The sequence below is a fragment of the Molossus molossus genome, unplaced genomic scaffold (assembly GCF_014108415.1).
Source record: "Molossus molossus isolate mMolMol1 unplaced genomic scaffold, mMolMol1.p scaffold_m16_p_19, whole genome shotgun sequence".
Lineage (NCBI taxonomy): Eukaryota > Metazoa > Chordata > Mammalia > Chiroptera > Molossidae > Molossus > Molossus molossus.
In genome coordinates, this window is record NW_023425354.1 from 33,429,207 (window position 1) to 33,454,475 (window position 25,269).

General features: G+C 48.5%; 1 protein-coding gene across 5 annotated transcripts; it reads right to left on the minus strand.

The window, feature by feature from the left end:
• Window positions 1-1,767: 1,767 nt before the first annotated feature.
• Window positions 1,768-24,996, minus strand: DCAKD (dephospho-CoA kinase domain containing). Of its 5 annotated transcripts, none has more exons than XM_036269634.1 (6): window positions 24,901-24,959; window positions 17,052-17,157; window positions 12,180-12,406; window positions 11,562-11,765; window positions 7,149-7,236; window positions 1,768-3,035 (listed from the first exon to the last, which is right to left on the minus strand). In XM_036269634.1, the coding sequence occupies exons 3-6, from the start codon at window positions 12,289-12,291 to the stop codon at window positions 2,744-2,746; spliced, it is 696 nt and encodes a 231-aa protein (XP_036125527.1). In that variant the 5' UTR covers window positions 12,292-12,406; window positions 17,052-17,157; window positions 24,901-24,959; the 3' UTR covers window positions 1,768-2,743. The 5 variants fall into 5 exon arrangements, with proteins under 5 accessions (XP_036125527.1, XP_036125528.1, XP_036125526.1 ...); XM_036269635.1 differs by lacking the exon at window positions 24,901-24,959 and adding an exon at window positions 19,203-19,217; XM_036269633.1 differs by lacking the exon at window positions 17,052-17,157 and having other exon boundaries at window positions 24,901-24,996.
• Window positions 24,997-25,269: the final 273 nt, after the last annotated feature.

Sequence of the window (25,269 nt, forward strand, 5' to 3'; positions counted from 1 at the left end):
AGGAGATAACCATGTGAATGTGCTTTGTAAACTGTAAAGCTCTGTGAATTTCTCTAGGGCCAACCTGGTCCATCAGGATGGGGCCTGTCTGTCCCCTTCATCTCCCACCAAGAGGCTGGTGTGTCTGCTGCCCTCCCTGGTGTCTACATCGCTTCGTGTTTGTGGGGGGGTGGGGTAAAGCCCCAAGGCCACAAGCAGGGAATAGAGCACAGTGCCCAAGCAAGCCGCTGGAGGGTGGGAGCCCCGGTCTCTTGTCCTCAGAAGGGAAGGTGGGTAGGACAGGATGGGGGCATAACCCTCTGCCCCAACACAGCTTCTTAATTAGTGCCTGGGGCCAGGCAGTCCTGGCCTCCACCCCCACCCTGACCTGTGCTCCCCTGCAGCCGCTGGGTACATCTGAATAGACCTGGCGGGAAGAAAGGCGGGAACCCCACTGGCAGAAAGTTAGTACTTGCTTCACAAGTTCCAGCTGCATAGGTTGGACCCCAACCCGGACGGGTGCTGCCACCTGCTGGCTGAAGGGGATACTGCCCGCTGGGGTTGGGACTGGGGCTCCTGGTGGCCTGGCTCTGGCTGTTCCCCGGCCTTCAGAGACCCCCTAAGTCTAACCATGGTTTCACTCCCCCGGGGACAGCATGCTTTCTTTTAAAGCTGCCATGGGCCACCAGGCCTGGGAAAAGGAGATGGTGAGGATGGAGGCATGAGTTGGGGCAGTAGGAGCTGGCTGGACCAGGACACTGGTAAGGACTAGATCGTGTTTCTCCACACTTTCCAGGCTGGCCATCCTCTGACATTCTTGCATCAAACTCAGCATACTGGGTCACGTAAGAAAGTAATTCTTTGGAACTTTATAGTCTGCAAAGGGTGTAATTTTCACTGTCCTCCATTCATTAGGTCCTTTGACCTAAGCATCACAATGCCTACCTGATAGAAGAAACAAGAGCCAGGAGGCCACATAAGGAGGAGACAGGACCGGGTTGCAATCCCAGAGCTGCTCTTCAGAGGAGGCTCAGGGGTACAGTGGGCAGAAGAATCCTGAAGCTTGGCTGTGATCCGAATCAGATCCCTCCATCTCTCTGGGCCTGGAACTGGAATACTCAATGTTATGTCATCTCTAGAGTGTTACCCATCTAGCCAAGTGTCCAACACATCACAGGCATTCATGAAGTCATTTTCTCAATGACTGGGGTTAATAGGACACCTTGTTACCTCAAGGAGGGGTCTATACCTTTCCTCCTTTTACCCCTCCTGCCAAGTTCCACGAAGCAGCTGCCCTCTGCCTTTCTCATCCTGCCCTGGCCTCACCCTAAAGCTCACCACCTCCTGGCCCAGCCTTTGCCCCTGAGGGTTTGCAGTTAATAAGCTGGTCTCCAAGGTATGAACAGCTCTGGGAAATGGAGCACTAAATATGGCCACCACAGTATTCACATTTGTCACACTCATTGCTGGCCTTAATAGGCTGCTGGCCGCAGGATCACCACATCAGCAGGTCTGCCAGCTCTGGTAAGAGAAAGCTGATGTGTTCACTGGTCTAATTGGCTTGGGAAGGAAGATGGAGTAAGTGGGTGTGATATTGCTCTGGCTGGGTACACCTGGACCTAGCTGGAATCCTCCTGGGGCCCCAGGGTAAGTCCAAGGGCAACTGTACCTCCTGGGGCCCAGGCTTCAGTGTAGGAGGAGAACAGTGTAACCCAAATGGTATCAGTCAAGTCTGGGAACCTTAATTGGTCCATAGTGCTGGGAGAACAATGGCAGTGCAGGGCACTTCAGATCAACACACTTTATTAAGCACCAACAGCGAGGCAGGCTCTGCACCAGGAACAGAGATGAATAAGACAGTCCCTGCCCTCAAAGGGCTTACAGTCTAGTAGGAGAGACCAACCAGCTTTGGGCTGTTTACTATACTATAGATTCAGATAAAACATCATCCAAGAGCACCTAGCCCAGCCTGGGGCTTCAGACAGTGCCTAAGCTGGGAGTCAGCCAGTTATAGCGGGGGAAATGGTATTCCAGGTAGGGAAACAGCACAGTGAAGGCACAGAGGTCAAAACCAGCATGGTACACATGGACTACCAAGAGTTCAGGGCTAGGAGTACATGGAATGGAAGGTACAGAGTGGTTGGAGGTGGCGAGCAGGGTAAGGGGAGTGTTGGACAAGTGCCAAAGTGGGACAGCGGGTCATCCCAGAAGAGGCCTGGCCTCTGCCAACTACTACATTACCCACAAGGAATCCTTACAGCATCCTGTCCAAGGGCATCAACCTAGGGGACAGTCCTGTTTGAAGGTGGTAGCCCTTGGTCCACAATGATTTGTTATGGTCCATGAAGGTTTTGGCCACAATGGGGCATGTACTCAGAGGGTCCAAGCCCAGGGAACCTTCCAGCTTTAAACATAGTTGAGGGCCACAGAGACAATGTTCCTCACCCCTACCCACAAGAAATATATAATAGTCTCTTCCACGGTTGTTTTCATGTCCCACAGTGGACACTGTAGGTGGTTCCAGAAGGAGGGACCCTGGGGAAGATGGGAAAGAATAGCTACTGACAGAGGGCTGTTTCTTTACCTCAGACAGAACATACCCCAAAGAAGGGTGTCAGCCCAGTGCAGGGCTCCAGCCTAGAGAGAGAGAGCGGGAGAGAGTGTGTGTGTTGAAAGGGCCAAGAGGAAACAGGATGCATTTGTGACCCAGCTTCAGCCTCTGAAGAGACTGAGGCCTGGGGCTTCCTGCCTTGGGAGTGCCCAGCTAGGGGGAAGGCAGGAGGTAGCGGGTGAGCAAGTAGAGGAGGCTGGCAATGCCAGCCAGACCTGTGAGGACCCCGAGCCTCAGGGGCAGGTACTCTAGGGAGCGCTCCAGCTCGGTGTGCAGAAGAATGACCTGACGTTTGGTGATGCTCCACTCGCCTGAGTTGTCTAGAACATGGCGGGCCAGGCGGGCTTTGTCCTTCAGGGGCAGCTGAGCATTGATCCGAGCCTCTGCATCCTCGCGGCTCAGGTTGTTCCGCCGCATCAGCCGTGCTAGCTGCGTGTCCCGGTCGCTAAGGACAGGGTAAAAGGGCTGATCAGGCTTTGTAGTCCCCAGCTTCCCTCCCCATAAGCAAGTTACAGGTGCACAGCCCCTTTTCCCAAATCAATTTAGGGTACCACAATTAGGAAGGGGGGTCTAGAAGCTCATAGGCTCCCCCACCTTACCCTACTCTGTGAGAACCCTGGTAGCATAATGAGCTTAATATAAACAAGGAGGAAAGGCTGCAAAAGCTGCTTTCTGCCATCTGGACCTCTGCTTTGCCACCAGACCTGAGATTTCCCAGTTATAAGATGGAAGGATTTGATCACCTGGAATCAGCTACGGCCTGGATCCCTGGATGGATGACCTTTACAGAAAGGCCCGTGCCTGCAAGCTAAACGCTTCCTGCACTTCCCCTGGGGTCCTGGGCCTACTGCATCAAAAATAGCTTCCTGGCCCTGGTCAGTTTGGCTCAGTGGTTGGAGCATCGGCCCAGGAACTGGAGAGTTACAGGTTTGATTCCCGGTCAAGGGCACATACCTGGGTTGCAGGTTTAATCCCCATCCCTGGTCAGAGTCGTGTGGGAGGCAACCAATCAATATGTCTCTCTCACATCAATGTTTCTCTCTCTCTCTCTCCCTCCCTCCCTCCCTCCCTTCCATTCTCTCTAAAAATCAATGGAAAGCCCTGGCTGGTTTGGTTCAGCGGTTAGAGTGTCGGCCTGCGATCCAGAGAGACTGGGGTTCGGTTCCCGCTAAGGGCACGTACCTCGGTTGCAGTTTGTCCCCGTCCCTGGTTGGGTCGTGTGGGTGACAACCACTCAATGTGTCTCTCTCATGTTGATGTTTCTCTCTCTCTCTCTCTCTCTCTCTCTCTCTCCCCCTCCCTCCCTCCCACTCTATCTGAACAAAAAATAGAAAAATGTCCTCGGGTGAGGATTAAAAATAAATAAATACATTTTTTAAAAATTAAATTAATGGAAAAAATATCCACAGCTCGGCTGGTGTGGCTCATTGGTTGAGCATCAACCCACGCATCAAGAGGTCGCCAGTTCGATACCTGGTCAGGGCATATGCCCAGGTTGTGGGCCTAATCCCCAGTAGGGGGCATGCAGGAGGCGGCCAATGGATCTTCTCTCTCGTCGATGTTTCTCTCCCTCTCCCTTCCTCTCTCTCTAAAATCAATAAAGTAAAAATAAAATATATATTTAAAAAATCCTTGGGTGAGGATTAACACAAAAAGAGGAATGGGCAAGCCCCAAGATGTTTCTAATGGGGCAAAACTTGAGAATTGGATCCCCTCAGTCCTTGGGACAGGACAAAGGACTACTTAAACTGAACAACCCGCAGTCTCCAATTCCATAGGAAATTCAAAGGATACCTCTGTGGCCCACTCTGATATTACCACCTGGGTCCTTCCTTAGCAAACTCTCTGTCCTGCCTTTGGCTATACAGGGACTGCCCACTGAGCTCTGGAACAGGGTCATCTCTAACACCCCATTAGCTCCGTGACTACCTAAGCCCCTCAAAAGGAACAAAGGAAAAGAGCTGCAGCAGCTGCTTCCTGCCACTGGGGCCTCTCTGCTTTGCCACTAGGCCTGAGATTCCCTAGTTATAAGATGGGACAACAGATCACTACAATTTGGTCTTCTCTTAGGTGTCTCCTACACCAGAGTGCCTCCTGGGATGTGAAGACTTTCTAAGGACAAACATAACCTGAACACTAGCCAGTTCAGTTCCAATTCCATTCCGAACAAAATGCTGCAGAAAATCATTTCTGGCTGGCTGATCAGGGAGACCTTTCAGAAGACATGGCATTAGTAATGGCCTTGAAAAGTAAGTAGGATTTCTGATTTCCTTTGTTATGGGACAGTGTACTGTCAAGGTCATGGGGCCAATCTCTGCCTGGCTGAGAACAAGAACTATATCCAATCTTAGTCAGGAATATCTCAGGTCTAGGGCTGGGAAAATCAGGGTGAGAAAATGAAGATGGCTTAGGGACACCTGAGTACACATCCTTTGGAAGGTATGGCCTAGACCAGAGGGCCTCCTGGAATGTGAAGGCAGAACTCTCTACCAGCCTTTTCTGTGGCTCAGAAATAATCCCATCTGGTTAGTTTAAGGATTGATGCTATTTGTAGTAATGAGATTTTTACCAAACACTTATTACACAATGGACACATTCCTTGAAAATGTGAATTATCTAGTTTTGGTATAATCATGCTTTGGTAAATGCCCCATATTATTTCAAATGCATCAGGGGTAGTGTGACAGTTAAAGGAATCCATGAGGGGAACCTCACTGTAAAGTGTAGAGCCCTTTTATAAAAAGCAAATTATAACACTCATTCATATCTCTGGCATCTCTCTCGAGTCATACACCCACATGTGCTGAATGTGGGGCATGAACAGCAACCAGGACTTTGGCAAAGGTTCCTTGGCTAGCGAGTGGGGCTGGAGGAGCTCCTGGAAAACAGACAGAATCTACAAAGCCCCATTTATCTGCCAGGAGCCATAGCTCTGCTCTTAGCAAACACACCATAGCTCTGCTTTTAGCAAACACACCAACCTAGAAGGAAAGTACAGGAAGAAGGTGGCAAGGGTAGGCACAGAGTCACCTGTTGATTGCAGATACAACCTGTTTTCTCACCTACACTCAAGATTCTTTTTTTGGATCCCTTGGTACAAAGTTCCAATTATATTAAGACTCCAAGGCAAAGAGAACTCCAAGTCTTCATGGAGTTTGCTTGGCCTCAGCTGATAGTCTTTCACAAACAGGAGACAAAGAACCCAGAGAGGATGCACGTTTACATGGAGAGACATGGGCCCAAGCAGGAGCTATGAGGAAGCCTGAGTCTCTACACCAGGTTCAGCAGACTCAGACAGGGTTTTAAATGACAGTTTAGCCCTGGCCAGTTTGGCTCATTAGCTGGAGCATCGGCCTCTGGACTGAAGGGTCTCAAGTTTGATTCTGATCAAGGGCAGGTACCTGGGTTGCAGGTTTGATTCCCGGCCCAGGTTGGGGTTGTGCAGGAAGCAACCAATCGATGTGTCTCTCTCACACTGATGTTTCTTTTTCTTGCTCTCTCCCAACCTCCATCCCCGCCCACTCTCTCTAAAAACAAATTAATGGAAAAATATCCTGGGGTGAGGTTAAGAAAAATAAAGAACAAATAAAGTTACAATACCCTCACAGGCACTAGTAATCATTCTAAAAATAACAATAACAACAACAATAATAAAATGACAGTCTATGGTGGGGAGCTGGGGGGCAGTAGGAAGGTAGGTCAGGATGATGCTTAGGGCATTGAGCACTCTAGGCCCCATATCTAGTGCGCCAGAAACCTCCCATGTATCAATCTCCTGAGAGACACCCAGTGCTCAAAATACCCACAGAGCCAAGTGCCCACCTCTGTGTCTATTTTACTTGTGGGTGGCATCCAGGAAGTTTCTGGGAGACAGAAACACTCATCTACTCTCTCATCCCACTGGGACTGTGACTCATTTTTTTCTGACAGTTTGATCCTCCTCTGTTTGTCAAACCTGGATTCTGGTTTGCTTCATATCTTGGGAGATTCTGAAAACAAAGCTCCTTCCTTAGCTGGGCTCTGACAGTTCCCTCCCTGCAGCTTTTTGTAGCCAATGGGAGACCCTGGACAAATTCTGTTACCTCTCCCCATGTACTCACCCCAACTCCAAGTTTTCTCTTCTATAACTCAGAAGTATCAACTAATGACCTGAATACCTCATATTGAAAGGTAAACTGAGTGAAGTAATAAGTGTGGGAGCTGTTTGGAAAGTTGAGAAATGCTGGAGGAGGAAAAAGAGATCCAGTGAATAACAACATAGCCCAGGGCAGGGCCTAACATCTGGGCTGAAGTGCCTCCAATATCCAGCAGGGGGAGCCCTTCCCAAGCACCAGAGAAGCCTGGAGGCCATCCCTTCCCACACCTACCTGGGGGCATATCTGGATCAGGCACTGAGGTTGGTTTCGGTAGGCTCTGGGCACTGCTGCCCTAAACCCCTGTGCTTCCTGGCAACCCTGTGGGGAAAGGGTAGTGATGTGGGCCATTTCTCAGGTATATGCCTTACTCCAGGGGTCCTCTTTCCTAGCCTCAGTCACGCAAGGCAATGCCATACACTTACCAGTATACCACCACTGTGTGCTTCATATACTTGAGCAGTTTCTTGGTCTCAAACAGCAGGGGTATATCCAGAATCACGTAGCGGTACCCTGGAGAAAAGACAGGAAAATCACAAGGTCAAGTCTGCAAGTACACAATGAGGACTAACTATGGGTTAGGTGTGGGAATAGAGTTGAAGACATTGGCTCCTACCATTGAAAGCTCCCCAACAGAGGGAGACAGGCATAACCTAACCTGATAGCTAGCCAGTTCCAATGACATTCAAAACAGAATGCTGCAGAAAGGCCTTTTTTACTGGATGAGCAGGTAAGACCTTATAGAAGGGGTGGCATTTGTTCTGGCCTTGCAAAGCGGATAGGACTTCTGGTACTTAAAAATGAGGAGTGAAAGTGAGGATTCCAGGAAGGGGCAAAGCAAATCAGCAAGGTCCTATTGTTCTGGCTGAAGTGGAGGCCTTGAGCAGTGTGAAGCAAAATTGATGAGGTGGTCAGGCAGGTACACAGCATTGAGTTCACCTTGATCTTGAACCCAAAGAGTTGTTATTTCTTTTTTTGTGGGGAGCGGCGGGGGGCGGGCATGCTAATCTCTATGGTGTTCCAATTTTAGTATATGTGCTGCCTAAGTGAGCACAAGAGTTGTTTTTTCTGAGCAGAGAAATGACACAGCCAAAATTGTAGGAGACAGGGGAGAGGTTCCAGGAGTGACTGGGCCCTTTCTGCCCTACTTCACCCACCTTTGTTGGTATTTTAAACAACAAAAAAAGGGTTCTTGTCTTGGCTGGTTTGGCTCAGCGGTTAGTGTCAGCCTGTGGACCAAAGAGTCATGGGTTCAATTCTGGTCAAGGGCAAGTACCTCAGTTGCGGTTCAGTCCCCAGCCCCGGTTGGGGTCATGCAGGAGGCAACCAGTAGATGTGTCTCTTTCACATCGATGTTTCTCTCTCTCTCTCTCTCTTTGTCCCTTCCTCCCTTCCTCCCTCCCTCACACTCTATCTGAAGATAAATAGAAAAATATCCTCGGGTGAGGATTAAAAAAAAAACAGGTTCTTCCAAGCCTGGCTCCCAGCTGAAGGCTGAAGAGTCCTGTATGGCTATCTCTACCAACTCTCCATGAGAGACTCACATGGGAGTGGCAACCAATAGGAAAGAGGCTTCTTCTTAGGGTCAGAGGCAAACCTCCAGCCTGAGATTGCAGGGACAGGTCTGGAGGTGCTGTGGTGGTTATGACTAATACTAAACTAACTCCAGTAAGATAAAAGCACTGGCTGGGCCTTGGCCAGTTTGGCTCAGCGGTTAGAGCATCAGCCTGCGGTCCGGAGAGACTGGGTTCAGTTCCTGCTAAGGGCATATACCTCGGTTGCAGTTTGTCTCCAGTTCTGGTTGGTCTTGCGGGTGGCAACCACTCGATGTGTCCCTTTCACTTCAATGTTTCTCTCTCTTTCTCTCCCTCCCACTCTATCTGAACAAAAAATGGAAAAATGTCCTCGGGTGAGGATTAAAAAAAAAAGCACTGGCTGGCCCTCCCACTACAATTCAACGCCAGTCAAGGGCAGTACCCTCACCCACTATGAGTGGGCACATCCCTGGGCTGCCCACCCAGGAATACTGTGGGCTCCACACTCCTAGTTCTCTTTATGCCAGTGACCTCTGTGTAGGTATAATAAAGCTGGCAGGGGACTAGGAGCAGTAAGAGGAAGGGACGGGCACTGCTCTGCCTAGAGACCACTGCAAACACTACCAAATACACAACCAGATATATACCACACCAATTCTAAGGGTGTCACAGGGAAACTGGCACTCTAGGTGATGCAGGGAACAGAGTGACAACACAAGTTACTGGGTTTCCTGTTCCCTTGGATCTGTTGCTCAGGAAACCTTCAACTGAATGAGGGGTTAAGAGAATGGGTTCTGATAACATGCCTGAATTTGTAGCGCCCTCCTTTCTCACCATGTGACTTGTGGCCCCTTAATAAACCTCATCTGTGTAAATGAATAAAAAGACCACCTACTTCACAAGATGATGGGAAGGATTAAATGAATAAAGTCATGTAGACCACGCAGTACCCCCTCACCCAGACCCTCACTAAATGCTACATAAATGAGGATTATTATTACTACTGTCCCCTGAGGAGGGAGGCCTGCAGTGCTGGCTCGCTCTCTGGCTCCCCTCCCAACTCAGAACAGGAGCTAGGGCCAGATCCTCTCTGGGCCTCTTATCTCTCTTTCCTGCTCTGCTCCCATCCCTTCCTCTCCCCTCACTGTCCTTTCTCCTCAGCCCCTCTCGGGAGCTCGTGGCCAGTTCTTTCGTTCACTGGCAAAGGGCTATTCAGCTGTCACATCCCTCCTGCTTGATAAGCTCTGCAAACTATCCTGACTCTATTAAGACATCCGTCTGCCTACACAGAGACCTCCCCAACAGCTGGTGATCTTATCTGACGTTTGATTATACCAACTCTGACAGTTGTATTTGTTATAGTCATCAGGGAAAAACTGGGACTGTGGAAGCCACAGCTGTCGTCCCCATTTTTCACCTTATCGAGCTGAAAAGAGCTTTCTGGCTTTTATTTAAGTGGTGGTGGTTGGAGAGAGGGGAGGCTGGGTGGATGACACTGTGGGAGAACTTTGGAGCGGGTGACATTATCTGACTCTTAATTTCATAAGGGGAAAGCCACTGTTGTCTCAGAGCCCTGCAGATGTACTTGCAACTGGCCTGGGAATGAATGCAAAAGGGCAGGTATGAAAGGCAGAAGGCTTTGCTCCTGGATGGAGGCAGGAGGGGATGCTGGCACAGACACAAGAGGCAGGACAAAGCAAAAATCTAGAAACTCTCCTTAAGGAAGGAGGAAGGGAGGTAAGCCTGCGGCAAGGTACTGAGATGCAGAGCAAAAGCTGGTCCAGTAGGGAGGATGCCTGAAGCCAACTCCCACCCTGGCCAGAGCTGGGGGGAGGGCAAAGGAGGTCAGCATCATGATGTCTGTCAAGTGATCCCTTTCCTTCTGGAGAAAGATTCTGGCCAGAGAGGGGTGGGATTCCCCACTCTGTACTTGACAACTTGACACCTGAGAAAGTAAGGGGTTTGGCCATGATCACAGTGCAAAAGCCAGAAGAAAACCTAGAAACCTCCCTCATACCATTAAGGAGGCAAAGTCTCAGCATCATGACTGACAGTGGAGAGAAAAGCAGCCAGGCCTTCAACACTGAGACCCAGACTGAAGACCATATATGCCAAAGGCTGCAGGGGCCCTAGGCTAGCCTCTTGCCTGATCTCAAGCCACTGCACTCCACTCAACCACTTCCCCTGGTGACTGACTCCATGGCGGACAGTATTAGATCACCCCTGACCAACACCGTCCTGAAGAACACGACTTGAACTGTGGCATATGGCTTGGGAAAGGCTAGCAACAGCTGTGGAAAGTTATTGCCAACTGACCACAGACCCCTGCTTTTTTTCTTTTGTTAATCCTTACCTGAGGATATTTTTCCACTGACTTTTTTTTTTTTTTTTTTTTTTAAGAGTGGAAGGGAGGGAAGGAGAGAGAGAGAGAGAAACATTGATGTGAGAGACACATCGATTGTGCCTCCTACATGACCTTGACAGGGGCCAGGGATCAAACCTGCAACTCAGGTACGTGCCCTTGACTAGGACTCAAACGAGACCTTTCTGTCAGTGGGCTGACACTCTAACCACTGAGCAAAACCAGACAGTGCCAGACCCCTTCTTTCAGTCCCGGCAAGGCACCTGGCTGTCTCTGTACATGCCAGGCTCTCTCCACTGAGCCCTAGCTTCAAAGGATTATCCTCCACTTAGAACTCCACCACCTGCCCTGGCCATCCTGGACCCTCTCCAATTTCCTGTCTGCAAACTCACTTTCCCAGGAGGCTTGACTAGCACCAAATCTGACTCTGACTGTGGTTTCTATTTGTGGGATAATGGACAGTCAGTGACGTGGCCTCCTAGTCCCCCTAACAACTTTGCAAGGCTGGCATTATTAGCCTCACTATGCAGATAAGGAAACAGGCAGAGGGGCTGGCTCACTGACAAAGTCAAACAGCTAGACACTGTGAGGGCCGGGACTTAAACCCAGGTCTTATGACCCCATTATTCATCAGCTGTTATTACTCCCATCCCTACTAGAAAAATCAACTTACTTCCTGGGGATCATGGCTCAAAAGCCTCAATTATCTCTTCTCATTAAAATGTCAACCCTCTTAAGAGTTGAGAGACATGTGCTTCTTTCCTCTGGGGCTGGTACAGGGCTCTGCATGGGGGGAGGGGGCAGTTTGAATAAATAGTATGAACTCTACAGCCTGTTTATCCAGCCCCCACCCCAACCCCCACCAACTTTTCAGCAGAGAAAGGCCCTGGCCCTGAAAGGAGAGGGCTTTGCCCACCCCTGTCCCAGGCCCTGGGTCTTACCCCGAAGGAAGTACTTGAAGGTCTCCTTCATCATTTCCTTGCGGATTTCAGGGTGGGTAATGGTGTTGAGCAGATGCCGCCGGTCAGGCTGGTTAAATATCAGGTCCCCCAGAACTTTGCGATCGATGTCTCCATTCTCCAACAAGACCTCAGTACCAAAGACCTCCACAATGCGCCGGTGGGCAGGGTATCCTGGCTGGACAACTGTGACAATAGAGAAAGGCTAGGTCACTCTTCAGAGCCTCTAGACCAACCAGAGGACCCCAACTGACCAGAGGCAAAATGATGGGGGAACCCAAGGCTGCTTCTTTCAGTTGAAGCAAAAATGAAACAAGGAGAGGGAAAGCAGTTATGGAAGAGAGCCAAGTGCACAGAGTCCCTCATGTTGATCATGGGTGAAGTGAAGGAGGGGAGCTGTCTCAGAGATGGAGGAATAAAGAGAAAAGCAGGAGGACAAGCATGGAGCAGGGAGCAGGACATCAGACAGGGTCAAAATCAAAGTCTTCTCCTCCTCTGAGGCTTTGGAAGGCAGCCTCATCTTTATAAGAAAGGCCCTATAAAAAGGAAGCACAAGGGAGCTGTCAAGTATAATCCTATAACCCCACCCCTCCAACTCACCGTGTCGGGCGATGACATCTACATCAATCACCGCACACCCCAGCTGCTGGAACACCTGGATCACTGAGCTCTTCCCTGAGGCAATGCCCCCTGTCAGGCCCACCAGGAACATCTTCCCAGGAAAAAGGCAGTCAATGAGACTAGAGACCCAGAAGTCGATAATCACTGGAGTAGGGCAAGCTCAGCCAATCAGGATGAGCCACCACAGGAATGCCAGAAGGATCTGCCTGTGGGACAAGAGCAGGCCTGATCAGTGCTGGGAGAGGAAGGCAAAGGAAGGGGAAGGAGACAGCCTGGTCGGGCAGTCAGGCCAGGAGCTTAGGGAGCTCTGGGTCCATCCTCAAACAGAAAACTCGTTCAGGAAAGGCATCTAGTCTTCATTCAGAAACACTCATAAAGAAGGCAAACTAACACAGTCTAAATTTAGCAAAGTGCTGAGGAGGCAGAGCAAGGTCAGGTGCTGTTAAGCATAGTGTGCTTTCTGAAGGTGGCAGTAACTAAGGTAGGCACACTTCCAGAAGGGGACACTTACCCCTCTGTAGTGAACCCAAGGCACTTTCCAGATGTCCACAGAAGCAACTTCCCCTCCCCAGCCTCTACTTTTTTTTTTTTTTTTTTTATCATCCTCACCCGAGGACATTTTTCCATTCTTTGTTCAGGTAGAGTGGGAGGGAGAGAAAGAGAGAGAAACATTGACGTGAAAGGGGCACATCGAGTGGCTGCCACCCGCACGACCAACCAGGGCCGGGGACAAACTGCAACCGAGGTACGTGCCCTTAGCGGGAACCGAACCCGGGTCTCTCCGGACCGCAGGCCGACGCTCTAACCGCTGAGCCAAACCGGCCAGGGCTGCCTCTACTTTTTTTAAAAGTTGATTTTAAAGAGAGGAGGGGAGAGGGAGAGAAAAAGAGAGAGACATCAATGTGAAAGAGAAACATTGATTGGCTGCTTTCTGCATGCACCCTGACCAGGGATGGAACTGGCGACCTTTCCGTGCACAGAACAACACTCAACCAACTGATCCACACCGGCCAGGGCCCCAGCCTCCACTTTCTAGTCTGGGACACCTAGGCTCATAAAAGTAATGGCCTGCCTGCCCTACCCTAACACCAATAGTAGGATTATCTAGGTGGCTAGTCTAGACTGAGATGAGTAATCCCTCCTGCTCAGCAAAGAAGTGGAGCAGATGAGAACCTCAACGGCAAGCAGTGGTTCAGTGGCCACTAAGCCTGAGGTTTAGAGAAGTATGGGTCTTGCCAAAAAGAAATGTGAGGAAAGGATGAGGGGCCGGGGGGGCGGGGGGGGTTATTTTGAGCTTGGTGTGACTTGTGGTCTCAGACTGGTCAGCAGCAGCATAGCACAAAAGTTAGGAGCATGGACCTCTTCAAATCCAATTCCTCGCTTACATGCTGTGCAACCCCAGGCAAGTCACTTGCCTTTCTGAGTCTCAGTTTTCTCATTCATAAAATGGAATGACAGTCCGGCTGGTGTGGCTCAGTGGATTGAGCATGTCCCATAGATTCCCGGTCAGGGCACATACCCGGGTTTCAGGCTTGATCCCCAGTAGGGGGTGTGCAGGAGGCAGCTGATCGATGTTTCTCACATCGATGTTTCTATCTCTCTCTCCCTTCCTCCCTCTCTAAAAAATATCAATAAAAACGTATTAAATGGGATGATAGAATCTGCCTCACATGCTGTTGTGCAGACTGAATGAGAAAATGCTTATGAAGCTCTTGCTACACTGCCTGATGCAGTAAAGGAAGTGAGGATGGTGATGTGTGATGGAAGATGAGGGTTATAGTCAGATTGCAAGAAAAAAAGACTTTCATGAAGTTATGTCCCCATTTCTGCAACCACAAGACTATCTAGCAATAGACTTTTTAAAAAGTCATGTTGTGCCCTGGCCGGTTTAGAGCGTCGGCCTGCGGTCCTGAGAGACCCGGGTTCGGTTCCCGCTAAGGGCACGTACCTCGGTTGCAGTTTGTCCCCGGCCCTGGTCGGTTGTGCGGGTGGCAACCACTCGATGTGTCCCTTCACATCGATGTTTTTCTCTCTCTGTTCCTCTCTCTCCCTCCCACTCTACCTGAACAAAAAATGGAAAAATGTCCTCGGGTGAGGATTAAATAAATAAATAAATAAATAAAATAAAAAGTCATGTTGTAGCCCTGACCAGGTAGCTCAGTTGGTTAGAGCATCATACTGATATGTCAAGGTTGCAGGTTTAATCTCTGGTCAGGGCACACATAAGACTCAATCAATGAATACATAGATAAGTGAAACAGCAAAATGATGCTTCTCTCTCTCTCTCAAAAAAAAGTCCTGACCAGTTTGGCTTAGTGGTTAGAGTATCGGCACATAAACTAAAAGGTCATGGGTTCAATTCCCATTCAAGGGCATATATCTAGGTTGCAGGTTCGATCCCTGACCCTGGTTGGGGTTGTGTGGGAGGCAATTAGTCAATGTGTCTCACATCAATGTTTCTCTCTCTCTCTCCCTCCTTCCCACTCTATCTAGAAATCAATAATTAAAAAAAAAAGTCGTGTTGCATTATTTGGAGTAAATAGGATTACCATGTCTTGAACTTTGTTCCCAGACTGAAAGAAATTAAATTGAAGGTCAGGTCTTCTCATTTTTCCTTCAGTGTCTCCAGGACCTTGAAATCTGTCATAGGACTTTTTGTTGTTAAGATTTACTGTCCTAATTACACTTTGCTTGAGCTTATACTAAAATGAGTTTGCTCCCCTGAGGACACACCAAATAACACGGGGAGGCAGCTGCTCAGATGTGGATGGGTGGCTTGGAGCAGCAGGGGGACCAACCCAAAAGTTTAAATTCTCATTCTCAAGGAAGCCAGGGGTGGAGAGAGGGAAATATCTACCAGCTTCATCATCCAAATGGAGAAACCTAAGTTATTAAAGTATTTCTTCTCAGTCTGAGACTGGAGTCATCCCTAGGTGGTATGCCCCCTAGCTTTCAAAAAGAGGGGCTAAGGATAAGGTTCAGTTGTCCAAAAAAAAGCTCGTCTACTCAGCTGAAGTTTGAAACGAGGAACCCAGCAAGAGTTTTTAATCCCAACTCTGTCCTATTGTCTCTAAAGCAATGAGTCTGCTACTCTTTTATTGAAAACCAATCTGGAACAGTGGCAGTGGGATTTGAGAATAGGTCGTGGTGGAGTAAAAAGGCAAAGGCCAGTTCTCCACAGGGCCCTGACCTCTCAATGTAAAAAGCAAGCCACTGTCATGGGTCAGTACAGCTTTGTCGGAGTCAGCTGAAAGTGCCTGGAAGGCCATGTGGCTGAGACTTTATCCCCTGTCCACCCACAGGACCAGGACCCTGTCGAAATCTACTGAGTCAGAATCCTAGGGATGGCAGTGCCCTGGCAGTTCTGCTGTGTAACAGGGCTTGGGATCAACTCTAACTCTTCACTTACAGCAGCAGAGATGGAGGATCAGAGAGGGGGAGAGACTTGCCCAGAGCCACAGCTGTTAGTGGAGCCTGGATGGAATTCAAGACTTGTAGCCCTGAGTCTAGACCCCTGCCTTTGTGTACTCAGGGAATGAAAATTAATTTACCTTTAGACCAGGACAAAACAAGGACGGTGAATCTGCAGGCAAATCAATTCAGAGCCAAAGAAAAATTATTTCTTGATCATATTAGTGTTTTCCCTTGGCAGAATAAGGGTGGGGTCTTAGGAAGAGCAAACGGCACAGATGTGAATTCCGGCTCAGCTCTGTCCCAGGCTCCTGGGGTAACCTAATGAATATCTTCCCTTCTCCATGTCTTGGATGACCATCTGTGGAAACAGACCAACAGCTGCTTGGCCTCCATCAGGAAGGCCAAGGGGATGGAGGAGCACAGGCCCTGGCCCCCTGGCTTAAAGAGCCTGGACAAATAACAGCTGTTCCTGTCTGGCAAACCCCCCCCCCCCCAACTCATTCCTTCACTAGCCACTGACTGCGCTCCTCTGGGCTTTGCGGCATGATGCCAGGGACCTCTCAGGCAACGAAAGAAAAACACAGGTCTTGTCCCTCAGGATAATGGAGAGACAGACAGTAACAAATGAAACCCACTAACATGCGAGCAAGAGTAGCCATGTGGTCCTCACCCTGGGCCTGGGAGTGGGTGGGAGGGGTGTATGGACCTGCTCACAGGTCTGCTCACAAATCTGCCCGGGAGGGAGCTACAACCAATCACAGCCCCCTGTCCCTCAAGACTGACTTATCAAGAAGAAAATGAAGCCCTGGCCAGTTTGGCTCAGCGGTTAGAGTGTCGGCCTGCGGTCTGGAGAGACCCGGGTTCGGTTCCCGCTAAGGGCACGTACTTCGGTTGCAGTTTGTCCCCGGCCCTGGTTGGTCGTGTGGGTGGCAGCCACTCGATGTGTCCCTTCACGTCGATATTTCTGTCTGTCTCTCCCTTCCTCTCTCTCCCTCCCACTCTATCTGTACAAAAAAAATGGAAAAATATCCTCGGGTGAGGATAAAAAAAAAAAAAAAAAAAGAAAATGAAGGCTTAAGTTCCAAGCTGCCTCTAAGTCCCACCCAAACCTGTCCCCGAAGCTCCTCTCTAGACACCCATGAAGTGACCACCTTTGATAACCTTTGATGACCCTCTTCCTGTTCTGGCTCAAGCCATCATTCTCCAGAATCTGCTCATTGCTCCTTATTCCACAGCCATTTATACAGAGGAACTCCTAAACCTGGCTCTGATTTGAATCCCCTAAGAAACTTTAGAAAGGTTACAGAAACGTAGGCCCCACCCCAGCCCACTGAATCTGAATCTGAGGTGGGACCCAGCATCCCAGCCAGGCCCCAGAACCACTGTTAAAATAGAAAGTTGTGAGCTCAAAGTGGAGAAGCTTGGCCACAAAACTACCTGTGTGACTGCAGAAATCCTTCTCACCAGCCTGGCCCACAGTGGTTAAGTTTGGGATAAGCTGAGCCCCAAACATCTGCGCTTCTCAGAACCTCGGTCTCCACACCTGTAAATGAGGGAAGAACTGGACTCCCAGTGCTAACACCAGCATCAACTGCTGGGGGAGCTTGAGTCACACTGGTGCCTTCTTTCTCTAAAGCGCTCTTCCCAGAACAGTCAACAAATGCTCACCAGAGAAACCAAAGAATGACATGACCTTGCTGGCCTGGGAATCTTCCCCCTCAACACCCAAAGCTATTCACAGAAGTGGCTTGGCTGGAGGAGGAAGGACAATACTGAGTCCCATAGTAACAGAGAAGAGCTAATGCCCACTGCAAGAGTAATAGAAGCTGGATTCCAGAACCACCCCCAGGCGTGGGATTCATCAGCCCAGGTGGGGCTCCAATCCCAAGGGAGCCACATCCAATTCTTTCTTTTCCCTTATTCTCCATGTCCATGGAGAGGCAGCAGTGTGTAAATAAGAGGTAAGGACCAGAGTCAGAGAGGTGAGGTCTGCAGCCTGTGGAGTGGAGCACAGAACTGTGCTCCATAAATTGTGAGCCCTCTCATTGAAACCCTCCATACTGCCTTTCTGGTTTTACCTCTTGGGACCCAAAAGCCCGGAGAAGACAAAGAAAATCCTTCCAGAGAAGAATAGCCTCTCGTAGAATCTCCTCTGGCAGTGTTTCTTAGGAGAAAATAAGAGTGAGCTGTTGTCCTGGCCAGTTTGGCTCAGTGGTTAGAGAGTCGGCCTGAAGTCTGGAGAGACCCAGGTTCGGTTCCCGCTAAAGGCACGTACTGCGGTTGCAGTTTGTCTCCGGCCCTGGTTGGGTCGTGTGAGTGGCAACCACTCGATGTGTCCCTTTCACCTCGATGTTTCTCTCTCTCTCTCTCCCTCCCACTCTATCTGAACAAAATATCGAAAAATGTCCTCCAGTGAGGATAAAAAAAAAAAGTTACAAAGAGTGAGCTGTTGCACAGGCTTCCAGACAAAAAGCTCCACTGCTGCACACTGTCTATGTTCTGCTAACCTAAGCCACCAGCACCTCATGCCCAGACCTCTGCAGTCACCCGTGACCTGATCCTCCAGTCCTTGCCTTATTTCTCCCAAGGTATCCATGGTCATGGCTCAAAGAACATTTGATAATGTCATTCCCCTACTTAAAACCTCCACCGTGTTCTTCCCCTTCCTCCTACCCTCTCACAGAGGTCTCTGGGCCCTGTGTGACTTGCCTATTGTCGACCCCTCCACTGCCTTAGTCACTCCTGTGCTTGTCACACACTTGCCTTCTGCCCCTGAACATGCAGACTCTTTTGTCCCTCAGAGCTCCCTGCCCACTACATTCACCACCTACTAACTTCTCTTGATTTATTCCTCATTCATTCCCTCAACCAGTCAGGCACCAGGTACTGTTCAAAACAAGAGAGCCTGTCCCTACAAAGCTTACTCTCTACCACGTGGGGAAGGGTGGATGATATAAACAATAAGTGCATAGTGTGTATGATGGTGCTAAGGTGCTAAGTAGGGGAGGGTATCAAGAGTGATGGGAGCCCTGGCTGGTTTGGCTCAGCAGTTAGAGCACCGGCTTGAGGACCAAAGGATTACAAGTTCGATTCTCAGTCAAGGGCACATACCTGGGTTTCAGGTTTGATCCTGGCCCTGGTCCAGATACGTGCAGGAAGCAATCAATCGTGCCTCTCTCACATCGATGTTTCTCTCTTTCTCCCTTCCACTCTATCTAAAACTCAGTGGGAAAATATCCTGGGGTGAGGATTAACAAAACAAAATAGAAAAAAAAAAGAGCAATGGGAGTCAATGTTTCAGATGAGGGACCAGGGAGGTCTCTGAGTGAGGACCTAAAATCAGCAGGCAAGCAAGTCACAGCTCCTTTCAGAGCAGCCTCTTCCACCCCTCAACTCAAACCAGGCCCCGACATCTCCCATGGCTCCATTTCCTTTCTTCCCCTTGTACCCATCGTACACTGTACTTTTATGTTTCACTATTTTCAGCACATTAAATAAAATAAGCTCCATGAGGCCACAAGCGATGTCTATTTTGCACCCCTTTTCTCCAGCATCTAGCATAGTGTCCAATGTTTGTCTGTGACTTACCAGGTGAGTGATATTGGTCAAGTTATTTAACCTTTCTTCTATTCAGTTTCTTCACCTGCAAAATGGAGCTAATGACACCTACTCTCAGTTGCTGTGAAGAATAAATGAGTTAACACGTGTAAAGTGCCTAGAATAGTACCTGGCACACATTAAGCACTCAACCAATGTTCCTTATTAGTTATGAAAGACTGCTTAATAGCTATTTATAAAATAAATGACTGACTAGGGAAGGGAAGGGGAAAACTTGGGGTCACATTCTCCTGCCATTGGCAAAGGGGAGGCTGGAACCAAACTCCCAGCCTGCTCCTTTTTCCATCAGAACATGCTGCTTGCTGCTAGTAAATCCTTCTGGGGGGTGGGTGGGTGGGCAAAATATCCAATGCTTTAAAGAGAATAAGGAATTGATATCTGAATGGATACTACTCTTTCTTCCCTTGGGAGAGCTCAGGACTTAAGTTGGAAGTGAGTTCTGTGCTTTGCATGTCCCAATCAACAGCCCAAACCTGCTTGTTTTGGGGCAGGACCTGGCTCCCTCATTAACAGACATCTTCATTTCTTCCCCCTTTTGCAGCCTCTCAGGATCTCATACTAGGCATGACTGACCAGCCATGCGCATCTCCTTTGAATTGCTCTCCAAAGGCTATGTATCCATTTTGTTCCAATGATCAATATAATCACTCATGAATATGAGTCACTCCCTGTCTTGGGACCCAATTATTTTCTTATGGAAGCAGTGGTTGCAAAAATATATTGTTTTCCAGTTAACTAGTAAGTTCTATTTTTATCTATGGTTTCCCCACTCCTAATCTTGTATTACTGGTGAGAGGTTGCTGTTTAAACCTGAGTCCAAGTTCCCTTGTCCAAGTTCCCTTGTCTGCTAGGTCTATTAAGTCACCACCTTCTCCAGGCTGCCAATGATCTGAAGGGGCCACAAGAGAAGGTGCTAGCAGTCAATCTTCCTCTCTCTTCTCCTTTTGCCAACACCAGGGGAAAGGGAGGGAACAGGTCTCTGTTCTTTAGCACTCTCTAAGCACAAACCATCACTCCAGAGAGATTTTATGGGTGAGCAGGGAGGTTGTTCGGACTGAACTACTATGCTGGCATTTATGCAGAAAAAGGATCAAAGGGAATGCCATCTCTCAGGAACTTCAAAGTCATAGGAGCCTTGGCAGACATATCAGCTCTGTCCCTTAAACTAGCTGTGTGGCCTTGGGCAATATGCCACCATTGTGGAATTCTGTTAACTTGCGTATAAAATGGGATTGATAATGACTACTCACAGGGGTTTTGTCAGGATTAGATGAGGTAACAAATGTCATGATTGCTTCATCTTCTGCAACTCAGTGTGTGATACATCAGTCACTGAAGTCTACTCTATTTCCCTAAAGGGCAACTCTATCCTTTTAATTGCTTAGGCCAAAAACCTGGCTGTCCTCCTGGTTCTTCTCTTACAATCTTCATCTAACCCATCAGTGCCCTCTGCCAGCTCTGCCTCTGACCTTCACATCCAGGCCGGACCCCCCGTTCCATCTACCACCATTGTCTTGCTCCTGGATTATTGCAGTAGCCTTTGAGTGATTTCCTTGCTGCCATCTTTGTTCCCCAACAGTCTATTCATAATACAGCAGCTAAGCTAGTGTGGCCCTTTAAAGATGCAAGTCTAATCATTCAACTATTATGCTTAAAACCCTCCAGTGGCTCCCATCTCACTTAAAGAGTATAAGCCAAGTCCTTCCAGAGTCCTATAGGGGCTTCATGATAGATGCCGGTATTTCCTCTGCAGGTATCTCCTGCCACTGTCCGCCTTGATCGCACCCCTCCTGATGCACTGGCCACTTACTGCTCCTTGACCATGCTAAAGCACACTCCCACCTTGGGCCTGTGGACATGCTATTCCCTCCACATGGAAAGTTCTTCCCCCTAAAGACTGCATGGCTAACTCCCTTCTCTGCCCCACTGTCACCCTATCAGAGACTGTCCTAAATATATAAAACACCTCCACCTCCTTTCTTTTCTCCTTTTGTTCCACTTTTCTTCACAGAACTTATCAATTTATTACCACCCAACATATTAACTATCCTTGTGGATTTACTGTAATCTGCCCCTCTCCCTAGAATCTGGGCACAACTGTATCCAGGGTGCTTAATACAGGGCCTGAAAGTAAAAGGCCCTCCAAAGATATTTGTTGAATGAATACATAAGGCATGCAGCAAAATGTCCAGTTCATGGGTAAGCAGGAACTCAACATTAACTATTTTAAACTAAGGACATATATGGTCTAGAAAACCTACTATGAGAAGAATCACAAAACCTTTTCACTTCACTTCCCACTCCCACTTTTGTGGGCTGACAGTATCTTGGGCTCGCAGATGAGGAAACAGGCAGAGTGCCCAGAAAGGTGTACTTCCCAGCAGCAGGAACTAGAGTATAACAGCCATCCATGGAGTGCTCTCCCTGTGTCAGGGACATCCTTGATCCCATCTGATCAACACAACAACCCAACATGGTCAGTTCTTGGATTTATTCCCATTCTAAAAGTGAAGAAATGGAAGTTAAAAGAAATTAAGTATTTGCCCATAGCAGTTCCGGATGGTCTTCATTTTGGGGAATGAGAAGCCCTGAGGGATGCATTAAGATTTTCCAAGGGGTACAAAGGCAATTTAAAAGGAATCAATTTCAACTCAATTCCCCACCTTCTTCCTATGGGAACAAATCAGCCATGGAACTTGCCTGTAGCTCCCCCACCCCAATTCACATATCTCCCACCTTTCAAAAAAAAGGCATAACTACCCACTCATGGCAAATCTTACTAAGGTGCATTGTCACAGAGCAAAATATGGCTGGCACCACAAAGGAGCAATTCAAAATAGTATTCATGCTGAAACTGTGACTGCCTATAGTGACTATGTAACAAATCCTCCTGCTGAGTCAAGGTGATTTCCAAACTTTTGCATTCAATAAAGTTAAAGGAGGACCTAAAAGAATTGTCAGCTGACAGATCTGTAATAAATTATTTCAATAATAGATCACTGTGATTTTTTTGGCCCATAACTCAGAAGGTAACCAAAGAACTGAGTAATACTGCGACAGCAAAATGCCTTCAATTCCTGTGTACTTAATTACATGAACCAACTTTTTCAATACGTAGAGCCATGAATAAAAAAGTTGTGCTCAGCCCTGGCCGGTTTGGTTCAGCGGTTGGAGCATCGGCCTGCGGTCCTGAGAGACCCGGGTTCGGTTCCCGCTAAGGGCGCGCACCTCGGTTGCAGTTTGTCCCCGGTCCTCCCTCCCACTCTACCTGAACAAAAAATGGAAAAATGTCCTCAGGTGAGGATAAAAAGAAAAAGAAAAAAAAAAGTTGTGCTCATTCTTGCCCTGGCAGGTTTGGCCTAGCGGTTAGAGCATTGGCCTGTGGTCCCTAGAGACCAGAGTTTGATTACTGCTAAGGGCACGTACCTCGGTTACAGTTTGTCCCCGGCCCTGGTTGGGTCATACGGGTGGCAACCACTCGATGTGTCCCTTTCACATCGATGTTTCTCCCCTCCCCCCCCACTCTATCTGAACAAAAAATGTCCTCGGGGGAGGATTAAAAAAAAAAAAAAAAAAGTTGGCTCATTCTAGCAAATATGCATGAATGAATAAATGCATGAACTAAAACAAGTAGTTCCACTCAGCTTATGAAAAGAAGCATTTCAAATAAAACTTTTTAACAATGATCGCCCTGGCCGGTTTGGCTCAGCGGTTAGAGTGTCGGCCTGCGGTCCAGAGAAACCCGGGTTCGGTCCCCGCTAAGGGCACGTACCTCGGTTGCAGTTTGTCCCCAGCCCTGGTTGGGTCGTGCGGGTGGCAACCACTGGATGTGTCCCTTTCACATTGATGTTTCTCTCTCTCTCTCCCCCACTCTATCTGAACAAAAAATGGAAAGATGTCCTCTGGTGAGGATAAAAAAAACAACTTTTTAACAATGATCAAAACTAGTAATATACTTATGCTTGATCAATTGTGTATTTTAAATCATAAAAATTAAATCTCAAGGAAAATGTTTAATATTATGACCACAACACAATATTCAAAAATGTTTTAATTCCTGTATGTATTGTTGTTGTAGAGAAGTAGGATGACAAACTAAAGGCTTTCAAGGATAAAGTCTATTATACTAGAAAAAAATTCTGTGGAGGAAATAAAGTAGAAATATGAGTTCAAGCATGAAAAATGAACTATGTAAAATTTCAACTGATAAATAAAAACTGGTTTGTGTATTTTTTTCAAATGATGAGGGAAATCAAATCACTATGGTATTTAGACTCCACTGAAGATTTAAATTCCTGATGTAACAGTTTTATTTTTAGAATGTCAATATTTACAATAAACTACAATCATATCCTTTGCAACTTGAAACTCTCAGAGAAAAATTTCAGCGACCTAAAAATGTGCAAGTGGATAGTTTTCAAAATAAAACTCAGCTCACTGCTTGCCTGCCTTGTTATCAGCCCTCCTTTCTCCTCAAGGCCTTTAACCATTTTATCTAGGAACTGACTCTGACTGCTTAAGATAGAAGAGAATTTGGTGGGAATTTAGGGATCTGCTAAGAAAAAAACATTTTAACTGACCTACTTTTTTTTTTTCTAATCCTCACCAGAGAATATGTTTTTTATTGATTTTTAGGGAGAGGGAGGGGGAGGGTTATGAACTAAAACAAGTAGTTCCACTCAGGAATTATGGATCAGTCCCCCCCTGCAGGATATCGAACTAGCAACTTTTTGGTGTAAAGGACATGCTCCAACCAACTGAGCCACCCAGATAGGCCTAGCCTGTCCACTTCCTATTCATCAGCCAGCTCTCTCCCCAGCATTTCACCGTCTTCCAGGCCTTTGTTTGCACCCCGCCAAATCGATCTCATTTATTCAGGTAAAATCAGCCCATATTCAAAGACTTCCATTTCTTCAACTTTAAAATTAGGACTTAATGTCAAAGTTAATTTTCGTGATGCTTTTCCCATAAGTAAAGGAGAGAGAAAAATCTCTGACAACTCCATAAGCAAATTCAATGCCAAAGGTGCCAAAGCCTCCATTTGGATTTGGGGAGCTGGGAAAGGACGGGAAGCAGGCAGTCCGGCCGCCTCTTACTAGCAGCCAAGGCCTGGGGGCGGGTGTCTTCACTAAAACCGTACAACCAGGTTAACCTCCTGGGGAAGAGAAAAGCGGAGGGGCGCCTGTCTAAAAAGCGAAGATGACCCCTCAGAAAAACAGCAGCTACCCGGCACCTAACTGTCCATCCACCCCGAGATAGGTTATCATTCTCCAAGTGGCTTTGGACTTAATCCACCTTTTCCACCGCTACTTGTAAACCTTTCTGCACAGCTGTAAAACAGGAAAAATAACACCTTGCTTAGCAGGATTGCTGCGGCGGTGAGCCACAGGCGTAAAAGCGTTCGACCCAGTGGCTGCTACACAGTATGTGCTCAGTAAATTGTAACCGAAGCTTGAAAAAAAGGCGCGTACTCTACACCCCACCTCGCAGCACGACTGGTGCGCCTTGGGCGGTGGTTCTGCGCGCCCAGGGCCCGGCCCAGCAACAGCACACAGGCTCGGACGCCGGAGAAAACGAGGCAACTTCAGGAGCTGCTGGCCGACCAGTCCCCTCCCCTCCCCGGGGCCCGGCCGCTACCACCCATCCGCCCACGCGGCGTGCTACATACCCGGGGCCTCTGACCCGGTCTGTGCCGCCGCCGCTCGCCCAATCTCAGAGGCGCTTACTGGGTGGCTACCAGTGGGCAGGCGGGGCTTCGGGAGCGCGCACTCGCGGGCCGGAAGTCCGATCGGCGGAAGGGGCGGTACTGGGGTGGGCGTAACCAGAGAGGTGGGTGGGGAAAGGATGCTGCCCCAGAGCTCCGGCCCGGTGGGGCAGTGGGGTAATTCCTCCCAGAGCCAGAACCTTTACGTGAGGGGCGCTCCGAGAATCCTAGCTTCGAATTCAGGCCTGACCATCATTAGCTGTGCAGCCTCGGGCAAAGGTAATGGTACCTGTGGTAGTTAACTGAGAATCCTTTACCTGACAAGTCTTGAGC